Source organism: Wyeomyia smithii, chromosome 3 (genome assembly GCF_029784165.1).
Source record: "Wyeomyia smithii strain HCP4-BCI-WySm-NY-G18 chromosome 3, ASM2978416v1, whole genome shotgun sequence".
NCBI lineage: Eukaryota > Metazoa > Arthropoda > Insecta > Diptera > Culicidae > Wyeomyia > Wyeomyia smithii.
This window is the reverse complement of record NC_073696.1, coordinates 173,379,647-173,403,573: the sequence shown is the minus strand read 5'-3', so window position 1 is coordinate 173,403,573 and position 23,927 is coordinate 173,379,647. Positions and strand designations below refer to the sequence as shown.

The 23,927-nt window shown below is 37.2% G+C and overlaps 1 protein-coding gene across 13 annotated transcripts in view; it reads left to right on the top strand.

The window, feature by feature from the left end:
• LOC129726696 (MICAL-like protein 1) overlaps window positions 1-23,927 on the top strand; it is a 58,122-nt gene that overhangs the window by 32,875 nt on the left and 1,320 nt on the right. For 11 of the 13 annotated variants that reach the window (XM_055683688.1, XM_055683690.1, XM_055683693.1 and 8 more), the window contains exons 3-6: window positions 6,973-7,134; window positions 18,788-18,972; window positions 19,063-19,118; window positions 21,501-23,878. In XM_055683688.1, the coding sequence (XP_055539663.1) occupies window positions 6,983-7,134; window positions 18,788-18,972; window positions 19,063-19,118; window positions 21,501-23,878 (2,771 nt within the window). In that variant the 5' untranslated portion in view covers window positions 6,973-6,982. Of the gene's footprint in view, window positions 1-6,972; window positions 7,135-18,690; window positions 18,710-18,787; window positions 18,973-19,056; window positions 19,119-20,229; window positions 20,511-21,500; window positions 23,879-23,927 lie in introns of those variants that run through there. The other 2 variants (XM_055683695.1, XM_055683696.1) reach the window with 2 other exon arrangements.

Genomic DNA, 23,927 nt, shown 5'->3' with positions numbered 1-23,927 from the left:
TAAACGATATAAAATCATTTTTTCAAATAATTTACGAATACAGGAAAGCATCGCAATCGGACGATATGAATCATGATTAGAAGCAGGTTTTCCAGGTTTTTGGATAGCAATTACCTTTACTTGTCTCCAGTCATGTGAAATGATGTTTAATTCAAAAAAATTGTTGTATAAATCTAACAACAGTTTTTTAGCATTGTCAGGTAAATTTTTCAGTAAATGAAATTTAATTTTATCTAGACCAGGGGCATTATTATTGCAAGTAAGGAGGGCAGTAGATAGTTCGGTAATTGAAAATGGTAGTTCCATTACTGATTGTTCAGAAAAAACATCACGAGTAATTTTTTGAGCAGAAACAGTGTCTGGACAAACTTTTTTTGCGAAATTTAATATCCATTGATTTGAATATTCTTCATTTTCATTAGCCACAACTCGATTTCTCATTCTCCTAGCAGTGTTCCAAAGAGTACTCATGGATGTTTCTCTAGAAAGCTCATTAACAAAACGTCGCCAATAACTACGTTTTTTGGCTTTGATCAAGTTTTTGAACATGGATTCTAGCTTTGTATATCGTACAAAGTCTTCGATTTTTCCTTTTTTCCGAAAAACCTTATACACCCTAGATTTTTTAATGTAAATTTTTGAGCACTCTTTGTCCCACCAAGGAGTAGGAGGTCGTCTTTTGGTTGAAACGCCAAGATATTGTTTCTTTTGGGCTAGTATTGCGGAATTCAAAATTAAACCCGCAAATAAATCATATTTTTCAAGTAGCGGAAGGTGTTGTACTGCCTCTAGAGCTTCCGTAATTTTTGTTTTATAAATTTCCCAATTAATATTTAATGTAAGGTCATACGGAATGTCGACTGATGGAGTAATTTTTGGCCCTTTGTTAATTGAAATTAAAATTGGTAAATGATCACTACCATGAGGATCGCAAACAACCTTCCAGGTGCAATCTAATCGCAATGACGTTGAACATAATGATAAATCTAATGCGCTTGGATGAGTCGGTGGTTTCGGAACACGTGTCATGTCTCCATTGTTTAAAACAGTCATATTGAAATTGTCACAAAGATTATATATCAAGGTGGAGCGATTATCGTTGTAAGATGAACCCCTAGCTACACCATGTGAGTTAAAATCTCCCAATATTAAACGCGGTGAGGGTAGAAGTTCAAAAATGTCAGAGAGCATTCGTTGTCTGATTAGTGCTTTAGGAGGGATATATACAGAAGCAATGCAGAGATCTTTGTCATGTATTTTAATTTGACAAGCAACAGACTCGATGCCTTGAATTGAAGGTAAGTTAATTTTATAAAAAGAATAACATTTTTTTATCCCTAAAAGTACACCTCCATAAGGAGCATCTCGGTCTAATCGTATGATATTGTGATTATTGAAATTGAGATTGATAACTGAAGTGAGCCATGTTTCACAAATAGAAAACACATCATATTTCAAATTATTAATCATAGCTTTAAACGAATCTAGTTTTGGTATGATACTCCTGCAATTCCATTGTAAAACATGTATAAAATCATTAGTTTCGGACGATAAGTTAGTCATCGAAGGATATTAATGTTGAAATGAGGGGCCATTGAAAGGTAAGCTGCTTTAAAAATGTTTTGAAAACAGGGAGTAGTGAAAGAATAATTTTTTTTAGAGGGTCCGGTATGTTTAATGATTCAAGGATCCAATTTATTACAGTAGAAAATTTCAGAATTCCTGATTTTGTTTGATTAACTGAAGGTGTGAATGAGTTATTACAGTTTTTGGGTGATAGTGGTGGGAATTCTTGTGTTGAATTTAGGTTTAAAATTTTAGGAGGAGTTTGATTCAAATTTTCAACATCATGATTGGATATGGGAATATTACCTTTTTTATTATGTGTTATTTTAGGACCTTTGTTGGGAAGTTTTGGAGGAGAAAGATTTTTTCTTTTTCTAGACCCACCAGGATTAGAAAAAGAAGGACCAGCAAGAGGAATGTCACAGTCTGTCTCATCAGAGGACAATAAATCATAAATATTTGAAGAAATGAGAGTACTTGCTTCGGATTTTTTGAGGAGATAAGAATAATTACGTTTAGAGTGGTCTTTAAGGGACCGTTTAATTTTATTTTTATGATGAATGTATAATGAACATTTCGTTAGTTCATGTTGATTTTCACCACAATAATAACAATTATTATTCTCTTGATTGCAAGATTCATCAAGATGATTCCCCCCACATTTGCCGCATCGGCTTCTATTGCAACAGTAGGCAGAAGTATGGCCTAGCTGTTTGCAATTGATGCAGTTCATGACTCGTGGAATATATAGGCGAATAGGCACGAGGACATTGTGAATGGAGATGTGAGATGGTAAAGCAGATCCGGCAAAAGTGACACGGAATGAATCTGAAGGGGAATATATTTTCTTTCCTTCTACAAAGGATACGGATCTCAATTGTTGACAATCGAGAATTTTAACCGATGGAATTGAAGAGTTTTTGAAATACCCAAGTCCGTCTTTTAAAAGACATTCACTGGATAAGCTGGAATCGGTTACAACACCGTCAATTTCTACATCTCGTGCGGGAACATAAACATGATATTCCCTGGTAAAAAATTCTGATGTAGCAATTTTATTAGCTTGAATAAGGTCCGTAGCCACAACTCTCAACTTGTTGGGCCTGACCTTAGAAATTTCAGTGATGGACTTGAAATGAGACTCTAAGTCCTTGGATATCTGAATAATGTTTAAGGGCTTTGATTTAGGCCCTATTTTAGGTCAGAAATAAATAATGAATGAACCAGTCGATCCGTCTGGATAAAGTTTAACGCGCGGGGGAATTGAGGCAACAGAGGATAGAGGGTCAGGAGGTTTTGGAGTGGCGGGAACAGGATCGTTCAAATTTTTCTCATCCACTTCCATTGTGTGTAATGCACACTATGGCAGGGCAACAAAATATGGAAATAGATTATAAATAAATGAATTAAGTCTAATACTTAGCTGTTATAAAGTTACAGAATTCTTGATTTCTATATAGCTTGATGAACTTGAGTTGTTCCTAATCTCTTGTAATCATCAGACCCCTGGAGAACTTTGAACAGGGTATCCTGAAGAGCTGTGAAACTTGAATTGTTCAGGATCACTTGAAATATTCAAACTCCTCAAAAACTCTGGTCACGGTATCCTGCAGAACTGCAAATCCTGTTATTTCCGATATTGAATAATACTTTAGATCTGAAATTATAAGAAAATTTAATGACGGTAGCAGCTGTAAATAAATGCGACACTTCCCAAGCGAAGGTTGCTGAGCTTATGATTTTATGTTATAGCAGGTATATTTTTAAATAGTTTTTGAATTTCTTTTCTTTCCATAACTTTTGAGCCACATATCAAATTGTTATGAAGTTTGTTATTTGTGAGTTTGAGAGATGACTCGTTCGTATGATACTAGTTATGTTCAAATAAGTCATGTAACCTTTGAGCTAATAGACTTTCGTTGTTTTATTAACAATTTAATACATAACGGTTGCTTAAGTTCGATTATAATCAAATGAAAAGGGAACGTATAGGGCAGCCAAACTTTGAAATCACGTGTTCAACCATAATTCATTAGTTAACCCTTAACTACCCCGCTTATCTCATAATAATATTGATCAAATCGGTTGTGTATTTACTGAGATAATGAAGTTTCGTGATTTTCACATTTTGGTACTTTACAGACGAAGTTACAGTCCGATTACAGTAAAATTCAATAGGGTGTTACGAGGCAGCTAGACTTATTAGTTGACATTAATTTTGTGGAAATCGGGTCAGCCATCTCTGAGAAAAGTGAGTGAGTTCAAGTAGTCTTCGGAATATGTTCTTTTTCATAGCTGGATTTCACATTTTTAAACATAACAGGCAAAGTAATAGTCTGATTGCAAAACAAATCAATAGGGTCTTATGGGGCAACTAGACCTTCCATTTGACACTGATTCCATGAAAATCGGTTCAGCCATCTCTGAGAAACATGAGTGAGATTAAGTAGTCTTCAAAACACGTTTCTTGTCTTAACAACAAGTTCAATCTTTATGAAATTCGAAAGTTAAGGGTATTTCAGGTAGCCCGTTCATTTGAAACCAATTTTGTTCAAATCGGTTGTGTAGTTTTTGAGATAATGATGTTTCATGATTTTTACATTTTGATACATAACCACTAAACTAAAAATCCGATTACAATGAAATTCAATAGGGTCTTATGGGACAACGAGACCTTTCATTTGCAATTAATTTCATGAAAATCGGTCCAGCCATCTCTGAGAAAAGTGAGTGAGAATAAAAATCTGCACATATACACACACACACACATACAGAAAATGCTCAGCTCGTCGAGCTGAGTCGAGTGATATATGCCATTCGGCCCTTTGAAGCACTTTTATATCTTCGGTTTTGCAAGTGATTGCTATACCTTTCTAGGAAAAAGGCAAAAAGAGGTTTTCTTATTTACATCTAAAACTTTTAACCTGATTATCGTGCATATTTGTGTACAAATATTTCATTCATTGCATGGGGGAAAACCCATGAAAAATGTTCCAATTTTATTATTTTTCAATTATCATTTTTGATTTGACTGAAATTTTACGCCATGGGTTAAAGATGTTATTTTTTGCTATTAGTATTTTTTCTAATCACAACTTTAAAATAATATTTTAGAAAAAAACTAAGATAAAATAAAATTATCATAAAGAGGTCATTTTTTTCAAACATCTTTTTTTTTGTAAAAACTACACAAGGTTAACTAACTAACATCATGGTTGTCTGATAATGGAGAAAAAAAGAAGAATGTTCCAAAAACGAAACGAAAACTCCTTTTTACAGTGTATATTTTGATTCGAAAGACAAAATTATTACAGGTCGGACTTGATTATCCGGGGCTCGATTACCTGAATTTTTAGGCTCGATTATTCGGAGTAATTTTTTTGCTGTTCGTATTTAATTTTTATTTTGACTTTTTTTTCTATTCCTTCCGGTAAATTTGTTATTATTTCTGTCCCTTCCAGCATGTTTGGAACATGTCCGTGTTGAGTAGAACCAATAAACGTCTAATGTCCTCAAAATTTCATTTCTTTTCCACAGAAATAACTGAGTCGAGTATTTGATAATGCTAAAACTATTTGAGAGCCAGAACGGTTCATTTGATCAGGATTGTTTTTTTTTTCTTTGCAATATTCTAAGACACTTTTTTTTTCATTCAAAAAACATACCAAGTAAAATGAAAATTCAAAAAGAATATTTTTGGGAAACCTTCTGCTTTTGTATTTTTTCATGTTCAATCAACTATAAATAGTTAGCTAACATTGTGTAGTTTTCGTGAGAAAAAATCAAGGAATTTTTGAGACATTGAATTTACAAAAATATCTTTTTTTTTTTTACTTAAATTTTCTTTTTTGTGTTACGGTGATTTCTTTTTTTTTTTTTGTATGGACTTCCTCACTGTAACATATTGCTAGTTTTATTTTCAAATTGGTTGTTCCTCAAACCTAAAACCACTCCGTGGACATCGTTCCGAGCCAATTTAGCAGATTCAAATTGAATCGAAGACAACTCTGGAATGATATATGGTGTCAATCGTGAATTCGACAATCAATTTAGTAAAATCGCTAAGAATCAATCTCACATAACATAACTAAAATTAAACACGTAACGGTATCTCTTAATTTTAAAATATCAAGACTCAATGAACGAAACCGACGACGGCGCTGCTATCGGTGATGTTTACACGCCTTATCGTTTCTAAAAAAACTTGTCTGTCCAGGTGATGATTCCATTTGATAATAATTATAATCTGCATCATGTTCGTATATGATAAAATAGAATACAAAGGTAAAGTGGCAGGTATCACAATGTCCATCATACAGCCCTATATAACCTATAATGACAACTATAATTTAGAATTTTAGCATATCTGCTAACACATATGCACTACTCTCATATATACGGCTAGTTAAATTATTTCAGGTATACAAGAAGGGTTAACAAAAAACACGAATTAATCCACCTAGCAGTGAGACCTAGCCTTTCTCATTCGCGCTTTATTATTTGTTGAAACAAATTTGTCAAAAAAAGTATATCTTGATAATTTCTGCTGGATGATATGCTGCTGTATGATTGTCTCGTAACTGTGGGATTTTTAGGTAGGGGACTGGAATCAACTTCAGATTTCATTTTGAAATCCGGAATTGTGGTTTCCTTCTTTTGGATTACATCCCAGAATTGCCAAAGACGATCCAATAGAGGAATTTCCACTTTTCACATTCCAAGAATAGCGATGCATTTCAAGTGAATGTATTTCATGATGATAAAAGTCTAATGTATGAAATTTGACTTAATATTTCAGAAATGAGTTGTGCTGAAGAGGTAGTAAAATGAAAGAAATGATTCATAATTTCGAACAATTTCATTTCTAGCCACGCCGACAATGTTCAACTTAAATAGAAATGATGTTAATGCCACATTTTTTATTCATTTCTAATTATTTGGTTTTAAATAGCCTTTGGGTTACGTTTCCTTCCAAATCTTTTGAACCACATAATCAATTAATATGAAATAAATTACGTGTTAGAGACAACTCGTTCGTATGACACTTGTATTATTCAAATGAGTTATGCAATCTTTGAGATAAGAGACTTCCGTTATTTTTACAATTTGATGCAATGTAATAAAATAATTTAGAATCTTTATGACTCGACTCTAACAACCCCCGAACCTCCCGAGCCGAGACTCGAACCAACGACGGCTGGCTTGTTAGGCCAGCATCGTACCTCGAGACAAGCTGGGATCCCTCTGTACGTAACAATAATATATCGAAATAATAAGATTTTCTATACTAATCTCTATTATTTTCAGCAACCGCATATGAAAAAATAGGTTACTGAAATTCTTGTTTAATCATAATATTCTGCAACTCAAAACTTGTTTCTAAATAAATTTTGTTTTTTTTTTCAGATTCCTTAGTATGTCAGAACGCCGTGGTACGAAGGCTTTAGAACTATGGTGTCGGCGGGTCACCGAGGGCTATAAGGATGTTTGCGTTACGAACATGAGCACCTCCTGGCGAAACGGACTTGCATTTTGTGCGATTATTCATAACTTTCGCCCAGATTTGATGTAAGTTTTGAAATTATCATTAAGAAAATATCATTCCTTTCGCCATATTCGAAAATTGTGTTGTTGAACGCAATGCACGTTTCACTATCCGGTGTATTTGATTTATGTTCAGTTTTGGCCAACAACTTTCAAAATGTTAAAACAATGGTGAGCAGCATTCTTTAAATAGGGTAATAATAAGTAAAAACCAGATTAATCATATTTCTAACAAGATTAATCATATTTCTGATTAAATGAGTATGAGGGTTTAATCATCATGTGATGTGATTCTTCAAATCTTCGATTCACGAGCAAAGAAAAAGTAAGTTACCATTGGTATTTATTACCATCGCACTTTTAATTGAGGTTATTGAGGTTATTTTTAAAAATAGTACCTGCATATAACTAAACTCAAACTTCTTTGAGTTCTGTCGACCGATCGACTTTGTATTTGTCGATTTGTACTAAATTGTAAATGAAAGAGCAGGCCATTCTACCGATAGTTGTCCCATGTTTACAAAAAAAAACCCCATACAAACAAGGATAACTAGCGTGAAACTTCAGTTCAAAGCTTCAAAACATCTGAATGAATACTGAATTGATAATCGGAGTTGGTTGGGGCAATAGTTTTTTTCAGGAAATTCTGCATTAGACTGATGCAGTCAGGCGACGAAATGCATTTGTAAAATATACATGCCAATGTAATAATCTCAAGCATATTTTTAATAAACACTTTCTTGAGAATATGATAAAGCGAATGTTGTTGCAGGTAACTGGCATACACCGTGACATAAAATTCAATTTCCATAACGTTAATTTAATAACAATCTGATTGATACGAATTACAAATGAGTGAAGACGGATCTAATTTGTTCAGTTTGTTGCTGGTATATTCGAATTTTTTATCCTTTTATCCTTTAGCACACATGTGACATTGTTTTAATACCACTCTAGTGCATTCTTAGAGTAACGGCTGGAAACAAGATTGGGCCAAAAGATTGTAGGATTGTTATGCTATTTAATCAAGGGTAACAACCTTCTTTGTAAACACTCTTCCACGTAGATTTTGCCATTCATTGTTTCAGTCGTAATGAATGGACGTAACATTTTCCCATCTTCGCAATTAGCTTGCCGAACCATAACCTAATCGCCGAGTTTTTCGGTGTAAATCGTGTGAATGGCTTTCACTGATTTAGGGACATTCATTTCCTTCAGTGCGGTATAAAATTGCAGTCCTGGCAGAGTTTTATGGTCTAATTTTATGTAGTTTTTTTTTGACGTGGGACTACGTCTTTGTTTACTGTCTGTAAAATTGGAAATGAAACTGGCAAATGTTGCGTCAGATTTCAAACGTTAATAACAGCATAACTACATGATGGATAACATTAACCAATATGTTGTTGGATAGATAAAATGTGTAACAATTTTTTTAACACGCTAGTTATCATTATTATTTCACTGCTCAACGGTGAAAATTGATAAAAAGTTACAGGGAAACTTACGCGAACAATGAACCAATTACATGCGAGCATTCCTAGCACAGACGACGTGAATGGACACCATCCGTTCCCCGTGTTATTCTCTGTATCGATATCGATATAAAAATTGACAGAGTCTCCCCGTCCCAATAGGTCAATTAATTTTTGCTTCCATGAGCTTAGACTAAAATGATGTCTCGAAGATAAAAGTTTTCCGAAAAGTTTGAAACAATCCCCATTCTTGAACAATTTTTAAACCTGCTTTCTAAACCTAATAAAAACTGATGCCTTGAATGAAAACATGCCGGTAAAAGCAGTACCAGTACCAGTGGAGTAAAGAACCGCAGGTCTCTCGTCGTTTATGATTGCAGCGGTACTCTTCATTCGTACATATCAGCGGTACACTTCTATTCATACTGCAGCGGTACTATTCGTATTGCAGTGGTACACTTTTGTTCGTACATTTCTATTCGTGTGCGATCGAGGAAAAACTGCAATGCTGCTGTTGATTTTTTTTCTTCATCTATAGTTTATTTGACACGGCACAAATACAATTCAATGTTTAACGGCGCCAATTTTATCTGGTAGCTTACTTTCTAAAGTATCTTAATAACTAAAAGCAAATTTTTTATCCTCGCTGCCGACTGCGAGCTGAAACTAAATCTAACTTAAAGCTAGAATATTTTGCATTAAAAGCACAGGTTTGCTGTTTGATGGTTTTCATTGCCATAGATAAGCAGCATATTAAATTTGTTCCGCTGCTGGGCCAAGATATTACGGACTGGCATATTGGGTTGTTTCCATCGGGCCTTGAGAGTATCGTGCGGGTCTGATTGCTGTTTCCGGATCCGGGGTCTTAACGTGTTCTTGTCGTTTGGTTGAATGTAGGCGGAAGGGGATAGGACTAAACTGGGGCGTGGATGGATTTCAGGAAAACGTATATAAGGGACATGTAGGATAGGTCACGGCTCGCCAAGACATCATGAACAGGAACAGCCGGCTGCCTACCTTCGGCCTGCAGGGAAGCTATTAATCTAGACCTGGCGTCACGGTGTACAGGGCATGACCAAACAACGTGCTCTATGTCGTGATAACCTTCACCACAGGCACAGATACCACTCTCCCCGAGCCCAACACGACGGAGATGCGCGTCAAATCTATAGTGATTGGACCTAAGCCGGGACATCACGCAAATGAAATCCCGACCTACATCCAACCCCTTGAACGACGGGTTCGTCGATACCTTGGGGATTATGGAATGTAACCACCTTCCCAGTTCCCCCTTGGTCCAAGAATTTTGCCAACTGATGATCGTATTCTGACGTACAAATGCGAAAAATTCATTAAAGGCAATTGGTCTTTCATAAATATCACCGTTTGTTGCGCCCACCTTAGCCAAAGAGTCCGCTTTCTCATTACCCGGTATCGAGCAGTGAGAAGGGACCCACGCTAAGGTAATCTGAGTAGATTTTTCGGATAAAGCACTCAGATGTTCCCGTGTTTTCCCCAGGAAATACGGAGAATGCTTAACATCTTTCATCGATCGGAGAGCCTCAATGGAACTGAGACTGTCCGTAAAGATGAAATAATGGTCCGTGGGCATTCTTTCGATAATCCCTAGGGTGTACTGAATTGCAGCTAATTCTGCGACGTAAACAGGAGCAGGATTATCGAGCTTATGGGAGACGGTTAAATTGTTATTGAAGATACCGAAGCCAGTGGACCCATCAAGAAGTGATCCGTCAGTGTAGTACATATTGTCGCAGTTGATGGTTCGATATTTATTGGAAAAAATTTTAGGGATCTGCTGCACGCGTAAATGATCCGGGATTCCACGAGTTTCTTCTATCATGGATGTATCGAAAAACACAGTAGAATCAGAAGTATTTGATAAGTCGACACGATTTGGAATATTCGAAGAAGGGTTAATATTTTGGGACATGTGATTGAAATACAATGTCATAAAACGGGTTTGAGAATTAAGTTCGATTAACCTTTCAAAATTTTCAATCACGGGACGGTTCAAGACCTCACATTTGATTAGAATACGAGAAGACAGGCTCCAGAAGCGGTTTTTCAATGATAGTACTCCAGCTAAGATCTCCAAACTCATCGTATGGGTCGACTGCATGCAACCCAAGGCGATACGCAAACAACGATATTGTATTCGCTCCAGTTTGATCAAATGTGTGTTTGCTGCGGAGCGGAAGCAGAAACACCCGTACAAAATAACAGACAGTATCGTTGTTTGGTGAAGCCTTATAAGGTCTCCTGGGTGGGCTCCCCACCATTGTCCGGTTATTGTACGAAGAAAATTCACTCTTTGTTGACATTTTTTCATCAGATACCTCACGTGACAACCCCAGGTGCTTTTAGAGTCGAACCAGACACCAAGATATTTGTGTACCAAAACCTGAGAAATCGTTTTACCCATTAATTGTGTTTGAAGCTGAGCAGGTTCATGCTTCCTAGAAAAAACTACTATCTCAGTCTTCTCCGGAGAGAATTCGATACCTAGCTGTAAAGCCCAAGCAGACAAATTGTCCTCGGTATCTTGCAATGGTCCTTGCAAATCGGCAGCTTTGGCTCCTGTAACAGAGATTACACTGTCGTCTGCAAGTTGTCTTATCGTGCATGAATTTGCCAGACATTCGTCGATGTCATTTACATAAAAGTTGTAAAGAAGGGGGCTTAAACATGAGCCCTGGGGAAGACCCATGTAGCTAATGCGAAAAGTTGCCAAATCGCCGTGCGTAAAATGCATGTGCTTTTCGGACAACAAATTGTGCAAAAAATTGTTCAAAATTGGAGGAAATCCTTGTCGGTGAAGTTTACCCGAAAGAATGTCAATAGAAACGGAATCAAAAGCCCCCTTAATGTCCAAGAACGCAAACGCCATTTGTTCTTTGCGAGCATACGCCAGCTGAATATCTGTTGAAAGCAACGCAAGACAATCATTCGTCCCTTTGGCACGGCGGAAGCCAAATTGAGTATCTGATAGTAGACCATTTGATTCGACCCAATGGTCTAAACGACGGAGTATCATTTTTTCCATCAATTTCCGGATACAGGATAGCATTGCAATCGGCATATAAGAGTTGTGATCAGAAGCTGGTTTCCCTGGTTTTTGGATGGCGATCACCTTCACTTGCCTCCAATCCTGCGGTACAATGTTTTGCTCCAGGAACTTATTGAACAAGTTCAACAAGCGCCTCTTGGCATTGCCGGGTAGATTCTTCAACAAGTTGAAGGGCAACTGAAAATTCTGCCATCGTAAAAGGTGATTCTATCGCGTCGTGGCCCGGAGACGCATCGCGAACAATGTTTTGCTCAGGAACAGAGTCCGGACATACTTTCCTGGCAAAATCAAATATCCACCGACTTGAAGACTCCTCGCTTTCGTTGACCGTTACGCGATTCCGCATTCTTCGGGCTGTGTTCCAAAGAGTGCTCATCGATGTCTCCCTCGACGTCTCGTTCACGAACCGACGCCAATATCTGCGTTTCTTTGCTTTAGCCAGGCTTTTAAGCTTGGTATTAAGCTCCGAATACCGTATATAGTCGTCGGGTATACCTCCCTTCTGGAAGGCCAAAAACGCGTCGGATCTTTGCGTGTAGACATCGGAGCACTCTTGGTCCCACCACGGAGTGGGAGGCCGTTCTTTGATCGTTACGCCGGGATATTTCTTCGTTTGGGCTTGCAACGCGGCGTCGAGAATCAAGCCCGCGAGGAGGTTGTATTCTTCAAGTGGTGGATGATGTTGAATCGACTCGACCGCTTTTGAAATCATTTCCTCGTATAACTTCCAATCGACATTCCGTGTGAGGTCATACGGAATGTCAATTGGTCGCATGCGAGTTGACCCGTTATAAATTGAAATAAGAATAGGCAAATGGTCGCTACCGTGAGGATCAAGGATTACCTTCCATGTGCAATCCAACCGTAGCGACGTCGAACATAAGGATAGATCCAAAGCGCTTGGGCGTGCTGGAGGTTTCGGGATACGTGTCATTTCACCGTTGTTTAAAGTAGTCATGTCGAAGTCATCGCAAAGGTTATAGATTAAAGAGGAGCGGTTATCATTGTAAGGGGAACCCCAAGCCACACCATGAGAGTTGAAGTCTCCCAAAATCAAACGTGGCGAGGGAAGAAGTTCTATTAAATCAAAGAGTAGCCGTTGCCCAACCTGTGCTCTGGGAGGAATATATAATGAGGCAATACAAAGCTCTTTACCTTGTATTGTCATTTGACATGCGATAACTTCGATGCCTGGAATCGAGGGGAGGTTAATACGATAGAAAGAATAGCACTTCTTAATCCCTAGAAGTACTCCTCCATATGGGGTGCCTCGATCAAGGCGAATAATATTAAAATCATGGAAGTTTAGATCAGTATTCGAAGTTAGCCAAGTTTCACAAAGGGAGAATGCATCGCATTTGATTTTATTTATCAAAACTTTAAACGAATCAATTTTTGGTAAAATACTTCTACAATTCCACTGTAAGACAGAGATAGAATCCTTCACATAAGCAGATGAATTAGGCATCGAAGGATACGATCGCTGCAAGGAGGGGCCATTGAGCAGTCAACTGCTTCAAAAATGTTCTAACTGTTGGGAGGAATGCTGTAAGAAAATCTTTTATTGGATCGGGTACATTGAAAGTTTCAAAAATCCAGTCCACAATGTCAGAAAATTTCACTAATCCAGAGTTTGTTTCATCAACTGGATGTGCAAAAGGAACAACTGGGGTTTTAGATGTTCCTGGTAGTGCTGGAACTCCTTCTGGGACTTTAAATTTGCAAGCCCAGGAGGAGTTTGCTTCGGTTTTTCCGCAGCACTGTTTGGTTTGTTCGTACTTTTCATTACACTTTGGGAAATCTTAGGACCTTTACGGGGAAGTTTAGGAGAAGAAACATTTTTCCTCTTCCTAGACTCCCCAGGATTGGCATAAGATGTTCCCGCTGATGAATCGTCAGAATCGGTTTCATCAGAGGACAACAGATCAAAGGGGTTCGATGTTATGGTAGAAGTGGTCACGGTCTTCTTAAGCATCTCAGCATAAGAACGCTTTGAACGCTCCTTAAGTGACCGCTTGATTTTATCTCTGCGCTGCATGTACACCGGGCATGTGGAGAGCTCATGCTGGTTTTCCCCACAGTGAATACATTTTTCAGCATTAACACTGCAAGAATCTTCCGCATGAGTCTCCCCACACTTGCTACATCGTGCCTTATTGCAGCAGTAGGCGGCTGTGTGGCCTAACTGCTTGCAATTGGTGCAATTCATAACACGGGGTACATACAATCGCACAGGCAGACGAACCCGGTCGATCGAGACGTGGCTAGGGAGTGCAGATCCGCAAACGTAACGCGAAACGAGTCTGACGGAGTGTAAACTTTTTTACCGCCGACGAGAGACATGGACCGCAATTGCTTACAATCCAAAATCTTCGCCTGTGTTTCGGTATTTTTGAAGCAACCGGTTGCGCTTTTTAGGATACACTCGACAGACAGACTCGAATCTGTTATGACACCGTCGATCTCCACGTCTCGTGCGGGTATGTAAACGCGATACTCGCGTGTGAGGAGCTCAGAGCAAGCGATAGCATTGGCCTGTGCCAGATCACTGACCACGACACGGAGCTTGTTAGGTCGGACCTTGGAAATTTCGGTCACGGCCTTGTACCCCTTCGTCAGGTCTTTAGAAATTTGCAGTATGTTTAATCGCTTTGAATTCACTCCTGCCTTTGGACGAAAATAAACAGTATAGCTGCCCTGTTGAGATCCGTCCGGGTAAAGCCTGGGGCGAGGGGGGACTGGAGAATGAACAGGGGAGGGGGTAACAGAAGGGTCAGGGTCAGGGGGGTTCGGGGATGGTGGCACGGGAGGCGAGGGATCTATATCCATCGCGCTAAATGTAGCGCACTAGCGCCGACAAGAACACGTACCTATTTACTTCTTCCTTCCAGCAGTGGTTGTCCGATCGTTCGAAGCTGCACCCAAAGCAGCCAGCAGCACCAGTACAGCAGCACCAATACAGCCACCAGCAGTGAGCCGGGTGTGAGATCACTCAGCACAGCGACACGACTCGACTGTCAACTGATGGCCTTGAATTAGAAAGATCTATTCACTGTGCACATATCAAAACTGCAGCTGGTATTTTGCACTAATACAGCCAAAGTTGCGAGCCGGGTACAGAACGTAGCGACACAACTCACAATCTAGTTGGCCTTTAGCGGGAATAATACACACTTTTGTTTGGCTATTCGTACACACGGACCGGATTGTAATAGAACGACCACTTTGCACGTCCGTTTCTGTCGAGTGTTCGACGCGGAATGAATGCTGCTGTTGATGGTGATTGAAAATTTATCTCATGAATATGATTACCATAAACTATTCAACAAGAATTGTAAATTTTTGCAACGGATATTTATTCAATTTTATCTTCGATATTCACTAAATAATCGTGACCGGATAGTATCGAAAGAGTAAATTCCAAATATACACATTTATAGAAGAGAAGAGCCTGCGAATGCTTGTGAATTTTTGGTTTATTTACTAAGATTCATTAGAATCTCTTTTAACATTTCAAAATTGTTAGATGATATAATATGATTCAAAGCTTTACCATAATAAACGTATGTTTATTAGCAGTCTTCGTAATACAGCGAATGTAGTTGTAGGTAAATGAAAAAAATTGTCAAGCAAAAAACAAAAATGGAATTGTTGATTGTTACGGTTTTTTGCTGGAACTTGTTAATAATTTTGTTAGACATATCTTCTCATGATTGCCAATTAATGAACCTTTGTGAGGGCTTCTATATTATTTTGAAAGTAAGAACCATATTATAGATTTGATTTAATCAGAGTTAAATAAGACAAAATTATTTATTATAATAACGTAAGTATTAGTGGATTTGGTTTTAGAGGATATAGAGTTAATTCTGACTTTGACGCATTACGAGAAATTCTTGGTGCATTTTCATCAAGAATGATATGCTTGTGCCTTGTCAAATACATGTTGTTTGCACAAAAAAATACTACAGGCTAATACTAATATCGCCAAATATATACGATATTCTTTCGAGTGTGGTTGAATATATTTAAAAAAAATTGATTTCTAGGGGAAAATAAAAATACGTACAGTCGCTGAGCAAACACCTTGATTCTGTCTGCAGGCTCTGTTACAAAAAATAACAAAAAATCCCCTAATTACAGTGTTTAGTCCCACGTCACCATTTCATACAACCCTAGGGCTGTATATCATGTAGTATTTTCTGTTTGAGTTGTTTGCGTTGGCATACTATATGCTCAACTGCAATTGTTTTTTGACATGTAGGCGGCGTTGTATTTTTTTGCTTTAATCATCGAGGTGTAGAGGTAGATTGATACAGATCTGTTTCGTATGTTTTTTTTATTGAGGGTAGAGAAAAAATAAACTAATTATTTACTAAAATGTTCGTAAATAAACAGAGGATGTCTTGTTCATACGAATGCGTCACTTAGCACATATTTTAGAGCTTCGGGTTTATGTTTCGGAGAACATTGGACTTTGTTCGCGAATGTCTTATTTGACGATGTTCAACTAAGAGGTGAAGCCCCTTTAGGCTGACTGACTAAAGATTGATTTGCTACTAAAGAAAGTTACGTCAAACCGGTGGATAAAATAAGCGTATAACTAAATTAATAAGAGTCTAAACTCTACGTATTCATTCACCCATAACTACAGAACATAAAACAGTAAAATTGCTATATAAATAATCTAAAAATTCAACTGATAAAATGCAAATTAAACTAAAAAGTCGGTAAATCACAATAGCTTCAGCTCTTCGTAGCTCTCAAAATTTATACCTTTAATATAATCAATTATCGACCCGCAACATCCAACAGTTGTATCCCAGGGTCTCCCTTTCCTACTAAAATTTCCCATCTCACGTAATATTTATGAGGGCACGTAAAGTTCTCTGCGGTTCTCTTGAGTAAATATTGGACTAACATTCCTTTTCCGTTCCCGAACAGTTGCAAGGACGTGGCCAGGGCGGTAACAATTCTCTGGAAATATCTGACTTTTGTTTAGCTACATTTGATTAGATCCCAAATTTCATGTTGCTGCTCACAAACGAGGGTAATTTGTACTCGTAACCAGAGTATTGTTGCTGACACCACCTACGAAGTTGTGCAGCTGTTTATGCTATGCTATTGCTTTCTGAATCACTCGGAGGAGAAGCCTCACGTTTCCTCGCATCAAAGCAACCTTTTTTGGTTCGTCCTGGCATTTCAAAACAAATTTTCTTTTACACAAATTTTGTCAACACAAATTTACACATTAATCACTCGTTAAACGTTGAAAACAAATTCAATAATTTGCGATTCAACAGATACTCTTCTAAGAAGTTTAAGCGGAAAATTTTCTATATCTCTCGGTAGTCTGAGACAAGCCTCGAGCTGTTGGTAGAATACGACCGTTCTGCAAAGCAGTTCAAGTCGTACTGATGTAACTTTCATTATTCGTAAAAAAAACAGCCTGATTTCTTGGTCAGAAGTTTGTCATAAACCTTCCTATCTCTCGTTTCCACAGATTCAGTATATCTGGTGCTTCGTTTTGGCTACTTCTGCTGTCTGATGTTGGGGAATGGCTCTTGTAGTGATCTCATATCATGTGGGGTCACCAGACCTGGATTTTCTTCCCGGTCTCGGAACATTTGTAAGCGTACACTCTTCAGCATACTTCGTGGTGCGGTTTGAACTGCTCCGACATTCACATCTTGTTATTTGACTTAGGCCGTTACAAATTTTATTTTCGTTTTATGTCGACCCCCCCCCCCCCCCCCTTCAAAAATCTTGAATATTGGAATGGGAAGAACAAAAAAGCTCAAACCGTTTTGTTCATTTTATTGGTTTTCCGACAGTATAAATGCTTCATTCAGCAACAAACAAGTGCAGTGACAAAGGCAATCGAAATAAATAATAATAATAATTAAGTGTTATTTTTCAACATTTATTTGAGTGCCAGTTACAAACGTCATAACTTGCACACAAACTTTGATTAAAGATATTTCTTTTTTTTTCGTCTCGGTGTTATTTATTTTTTGCCACCCCCTTTGTAAACTTTGATAACCTTGGACATAAAAAGAATTCGAAATTTGTATCAGCCTCATTGTCTGATCGAAATACATCTTATGGTGCCCCGTTTGCGTACAATTCGTTTTCTTTGGTTGGGAGTAAGGCCACGTATCTTGAAACTTCCGCGCAAAATGTTTAAAGGAAATGACAACTTCTCTTCGATGTGGGTGTAAACAACAGGACGCAATCACAGTTCAACTGAATTCTGCACGTTGTTTGAAATGGCTCGTTCCTTGTTGGGGACACTATACCACTGCGATCAGTACTTAGATCTATTGTGGTGTTAATCGTTAGTGTGTTTACAACTATCGGAACAATCTGTTTAAAATATAACTTTAACGAATATACGTTTGCATATTCTAAAATTTACTGCTTTTGCAGCTTTTCTAGTATACTGCATCGAGTTAAATAGTACATGTCATTATACATTTACTTTTAAAAATCGATGTTATATGTGTAAAAATTTAAAAATTTAACCATTGCAAGAAAACATTTTTGGTTTAGGCTATTTTTGGTCAATCTGAAATTTTAAAATGTTATTTCTAAAGCAGACAACAGACGAAGCAAATGTTTTCTAATTTTGGTACGAATTTTATTTGCACAAAAATAAAATCTCATTAGTGCTGGGTTTATGGATATAGTAACAAAAAACGCTATGAATACCTTATTCAAACAAAACGCTTTATTAACTACTATAAATATTTACAACATCTCGAAAGTTAGATAAACCGACAATGTTAAAACAGTTAATTAAGACATACTTAATGAACTTTTAATATAAGTGACATTTTTTCCGATTGTTTCAATAGATAATTTAATATGTTATATCGTTTGGGTTAGCTAATCAAGTTAATTTAAAACAACACTTTTAGAATTGTAATGCGTGTAACATCGTAACATTTTTAAATAATTTTAATGTAGTCATGTTTTGTATTTTCTATTTATCTTCTTGCTTGTTGAATGGAATCACAGATTAATGTAGTAATATAGAGTAAGTTTAAGCATAAAACAAACACACCACACTTTTTGTAGATTGAAATACTACAGCAATTGACTAATCTTTCAACAGAGACTTCAGCACATTGAGCAAAGAAAATATATACGACAATAATGAACTAGCATTTACTATTGCGGAGAAACATCTTGGAATTCCGTCTCTGTTGGATCCTGTTGATATGGTAAAATATGAAGTGCCTGACCGATTTTCAATACTAACCTATTTATCGCAATATTATCGTGTGTTTAGTAATCAAGGTATGTATTTGAGTGTTGTTGAAACATTGTCTTGTGTAACAGAGTAATATTTTCATACAACTATTTTGTTCATTTTTGTGTTTTTTCTAGAATCTGCTAACAATAACAAAAAGACAGTAACTAAGGAACCGAAATCTGATGACTTGGTAAGTTATTGTATGTTCTCACCGACGAAGAAAGCAAGCTTACTACTTAGTTATTAAGCACACATGCCTTTACCGTTCACAAATCTCAAGGAAATACTAACTGTACGTGATCAAAATACTAACCTGCTGAATGCTTACTTACTCTGTACAAACTTCCTAGAACAACAATCCTTCCTGTCATCATCATCACCAGAGTCATTATCATTGCTGCATATATTCATTTTTTATGTGTGGAAGAGCGATGCATTGTTCATTTCATATAAACGAATGTTCCTTAGAGTGAAACGTAGACAGTAGTAAGGTATTAACATAGGACTAACAAATAGATTACCTCGACTCGAATGGGATACAAAATAGAAAATATACACTGCGAATAGTATTCTTTGGTATTAACATTAATATTGCTCTTTTTTGGCTCGCGGAATAACTACTTAACATCAGTACAAGTATAGAAATTCTTAGGTTATCATTTTTTTTTTAAACTTGGACCACTGGTACCATTGTTTTGATCTTTTGTGATATACCTCTTTCGTCTAGGTACTCGTGGCCAACTATTGATAGAAGTGATCGTTATTATCATATCGCACCCTTTAAGTAACCGTTTCATTGAACATTCGAATTTGTAACGTTCTGATTTGACATATGTTTTATTTTGATTTCATCTTTTAAGTATGTGTTTTTTGTGACATTATGAGATAGACAAGTTTTCTTAGACTATTCTTACTCACTTGCTTCTAAGAAAATTCTTCTAGCGTTTAAATTAAAAAAATATACCTTAGTTCGAACTTAATCGGGTTTTGGTGTATTACTCAATGAGAATAACACTAGTTTCAATTTGTGTTGACTAACTAAATTAATTTATTAGCAATGTATTTTACTGGGTTGGTATCGTTGGTATTCTTGCAAGATGCAATACATTTACCTTTAGTATATTTTGATAAATTAACAGTATAAAACAACAGGTATAAAAACATGGTTGTAATGGTTAGACCTTCTTAACTCTATGATCGCACCAATTCTAAAATGCAAAGTAACCTTCTTCTGTCACCGTAATGTCACTTACCCGTGTTTATTTCTCTTTCTCCTTTTTATTTTTTTTTGCCATATGTAGGATGAAAATAGTTTGGATATTGTGGGTCAATATAAACCAGAAATTTTCTGCTAAAACAGCGAAAATAAATCCCACAACATCAAACAAGCCAACCAACCAAGAACAAAGTTTTAGTCATTTTTGATTTCGATTACGATCGATCATATCAGCGGTGTATTAACAACTTAGATAACAAAAAACTCATCCAGAAAGAAAAAGCCAAGCATTTCGGCGAAACGTCAAATCGTCGTTATTTAGTAGAAAATTTGGGCAGCGGGCTGAAACATATGGTGAATATACAGGTAATTGTTCTTCATAAATATGTTTGGAGGGTACCCTACTGATAGAATACCTGATAAATAGATACGTCGAGATTATAACACAATAAAAGTATTTTTTGTACATTTCACGGCTATATTAAAAAAAAAAACAAACTAGATGCTTCATAGTTTTTTTATTCTCTTGTGCTTTCATTCTTTTCATGCTGTGCATTCGATTGATATGTTTGAAGCCATTGTTTTAACCTCTAGTCAATTATATTAGCCAACATCATGAAGTATCGTGTTCATCATTTTTATTTATAAAGCCTATGAATGACTGTGTATGTCAGTGCGTATCTCTCGTATCAATAATATAGGCTATTTTCGAGATATGAATAGTTTGTTAAGGTATTTTTTGTAGATTGCATTAATCAGTTTGCAATCAAATTTTACCGGATTTCATCGGACTTGCTCTCTTACGCGATTAATAACTTCATTTGTTCTGACAGTTCTTATATCTTTCTGAAGTCTTCTTATATATCAATGCAGACCATATATATCGATGAACTATCGTAAAATTTTAAAGCAAATCATAGGGAGAGTTTTGTGGAATTGAGCTCGATACTCAGGAATCTTCGTCGTTGATTTACAAATAAGATATTACAAGTACAACAAAACCTGGCATTATAGTATTACACATTTTAGATCAAGAAGAAATGAAGTTTTTTTTCATAGGCTTCGTTTAAAGTTAAAGTTCTCGTTCTTTTGTTTACCGTATTTCCGGAAAGGCTGCTTCCTGAATAGAATGAATGCGTACTTTAGTTTAGTTATAGACCCGACATTTTCACTACCGAGTCTCATATTCTTTACTTCCTTTCTATTGCTTAGATGCTTAGGATTATGTGATTCCATATTTCTGTTCAATTGTTCGTCATAGTTATAGTTCACTATGTTGCCTTATTTAGCGGTCTTGGGTATATAATTAAGCCATACTTGACGCTACTAGCAATATGATTTGTTTTATTTTCCCAGATGGCAAACCCCAGTGCTTTCGTCGGTGTCCCAAAACGCGAGCCGTGCCGTAAATGTGGCAATCCGGTGTTCTTCGCTGAGAGGATAAGCTTCGAAAAAAAGCTTTATCATAGATCCTGTCTGAAATGCGCTCGCTGTGGAACCCAGCTGACACTGGGTAGCTTTTACGAAACAGAAACCGATGGAGAATATTGTTGTGAAACGTGCCCAGATGAAGAAATACAGTTAGCGGAACGACGTTGCTCGATATCTTCGCCTGAAAAACGTAGTATTGTAGTGGCAACTAGTGATGACAGCAGCAATGACAGCGCAAGGCTTACGCGTAGTAGTAGAGTATTGGAACGGATATCATTTTTTGAATCAGCACCATTGAGCGATGAAGAAAAAACATCTAATTTAGTAAGGCGCGCTAGAATGACCAGTTTTCTGAAGGACTCACTAAATAAATCTGACGAACATAATAATAGCGAACTAGAAACTAATGCTAAAGAGCCACTAAGCGCTTCGGAGAGTGAAGAGGATTCTAGTGATGTTGAAGACAATAGAGATTTGCCTGCGCTTGCACCTATTGAGCCTCCATATTTACAAGATTCTGTCCCAGCGGGGAAAATTTTACCTCTGTTAGAAGTATTGCCAGAATTAAATGGAAGTGAAGGAACTTCTCATGATGAATTCTACGAAAATAAAGATCAATTTGTGCCCCATTTAGAAAAGGATAGCGGAGAATTAAGTGTACTACCACAACTATCAATTTGTAATGGCAGTATTGTTGACAGTTCAGAAAATATTAAAACAGATGCAGTTGTACAGGAAAATGGTTGCGAAGATAAATTGCAACAGTCTGAAAAAATAAGTGACGATCAATCATGTAATCAAGAATCAACGGATCATACCGAAAACGACGTAGTTTTATTTGAAAGTATGGAATCCGAATCAGCACAAGTAAATTCTTTTGAAATAGCAGAAGCATTAAATAAGGCTGTTGTTAATGATAATATCGTATTATCAGAAGTGCCTAATATAAAGATAGAAGAAGCCCCAACGCATGAAAAATGTACTGAAAACAATGTCAATGAAACTGAACAAATATCAACCAGCATAGACATTGTTCATGACAAGCCATTGAAATCACTTACAACAGCAAACGTAGTAAATCAAAATAGCGATGAATCTAAAGAAGAATACCCATCGGATTTGAATCCGTTTTCAGATGAATCTGATGAAGATCCTTCGCAAATCAACACAAAACCTGTTCCTTCCGCACGAAGAGTTAGCACAAATCCGTTCGGCAGCGACGATGAAGAAGAATCTCAGCATCAAAACATAAAACCACCAAGACCACCGCTACCAAAAATCAAACCAACAGTGCCTGCCAATCCCTTTGATGATACAAACGATGATGAACCAGAGAAAGAGATTGTGCCTGTAATTGTAAAGCCTTCGCCCCGAAGAACACCTGTTCCTACGCCTAGAAAACAGCACAATCATAACGATTCGATTAGTTCGATGGAAACATCATTGCTTTCAAGTCAATTTGGTGGTTCCACTATCTCACTTGCTTCCTCTATGGATAGTGGGCCTTCGTCAACCACAATAAGCCGTCGTAAAAAATCCAAAGCTCCTGACATACCAAATGTTGCCATAACGAAGGTTTCCAATGAAAATCTATCCTCCATGCAAACAACACCCCGTAAAAAAAGGCCCGCACCTGCTCCGCCAACCATATCCTCTACTTCTTTACAAGAAAACTCCAAGCTTTCACCAAATCCATCGCAACGATTAATAACAATTGATGCTAGTTTGTTCACCAATGAGGGCGAATCAAAGGATGTTCCTTCTGTAGTGTCAAGCAGTGAATCTGTAGTATATCGACGTACAATCGTCCCACTGAAAGTCGATGACGATAGTCCAACTCTAGAAGCTACTACCAGTGAACGACAATGGGAAAAAATGAAAGATAATAAGGAAGCTCAGAACCGAAATCGGCAGTCTCAGACATCACCAATCGGCAGTTTTCAGCAAGAGTCGTTCAATGGAATTATGTCCAATAAATCTCAGCAGGGTAAGTGGAAACGTCGAAAAGGACCGGCACCTGCACTTCCAATGCCATTACCCGAACGTAAAACTATCAAAATGTTGCCATTGAAGGAGATTCGGCAAGAGATGGACATTATCGAAACACAACAACAAGGCCTGGAAAAACAAGGTGTTGTGCTTGAGCAGATGATTCGAGAACGGTGCGAAGGTATTGGGCCAGAGATGGATATTACCGGTATTCAAACAAACTCAAAGGAAGTGGAAGACTTGATCATGCAACTATTCGAATTGGTGAACGAGAAAAATGAATTGTTTAGAAGGCAGGCAGAGCTGATGTATTTGTAAGTTAATTGAATTTTGCCATATTAATGATTAGGTTTATTGTTTTAA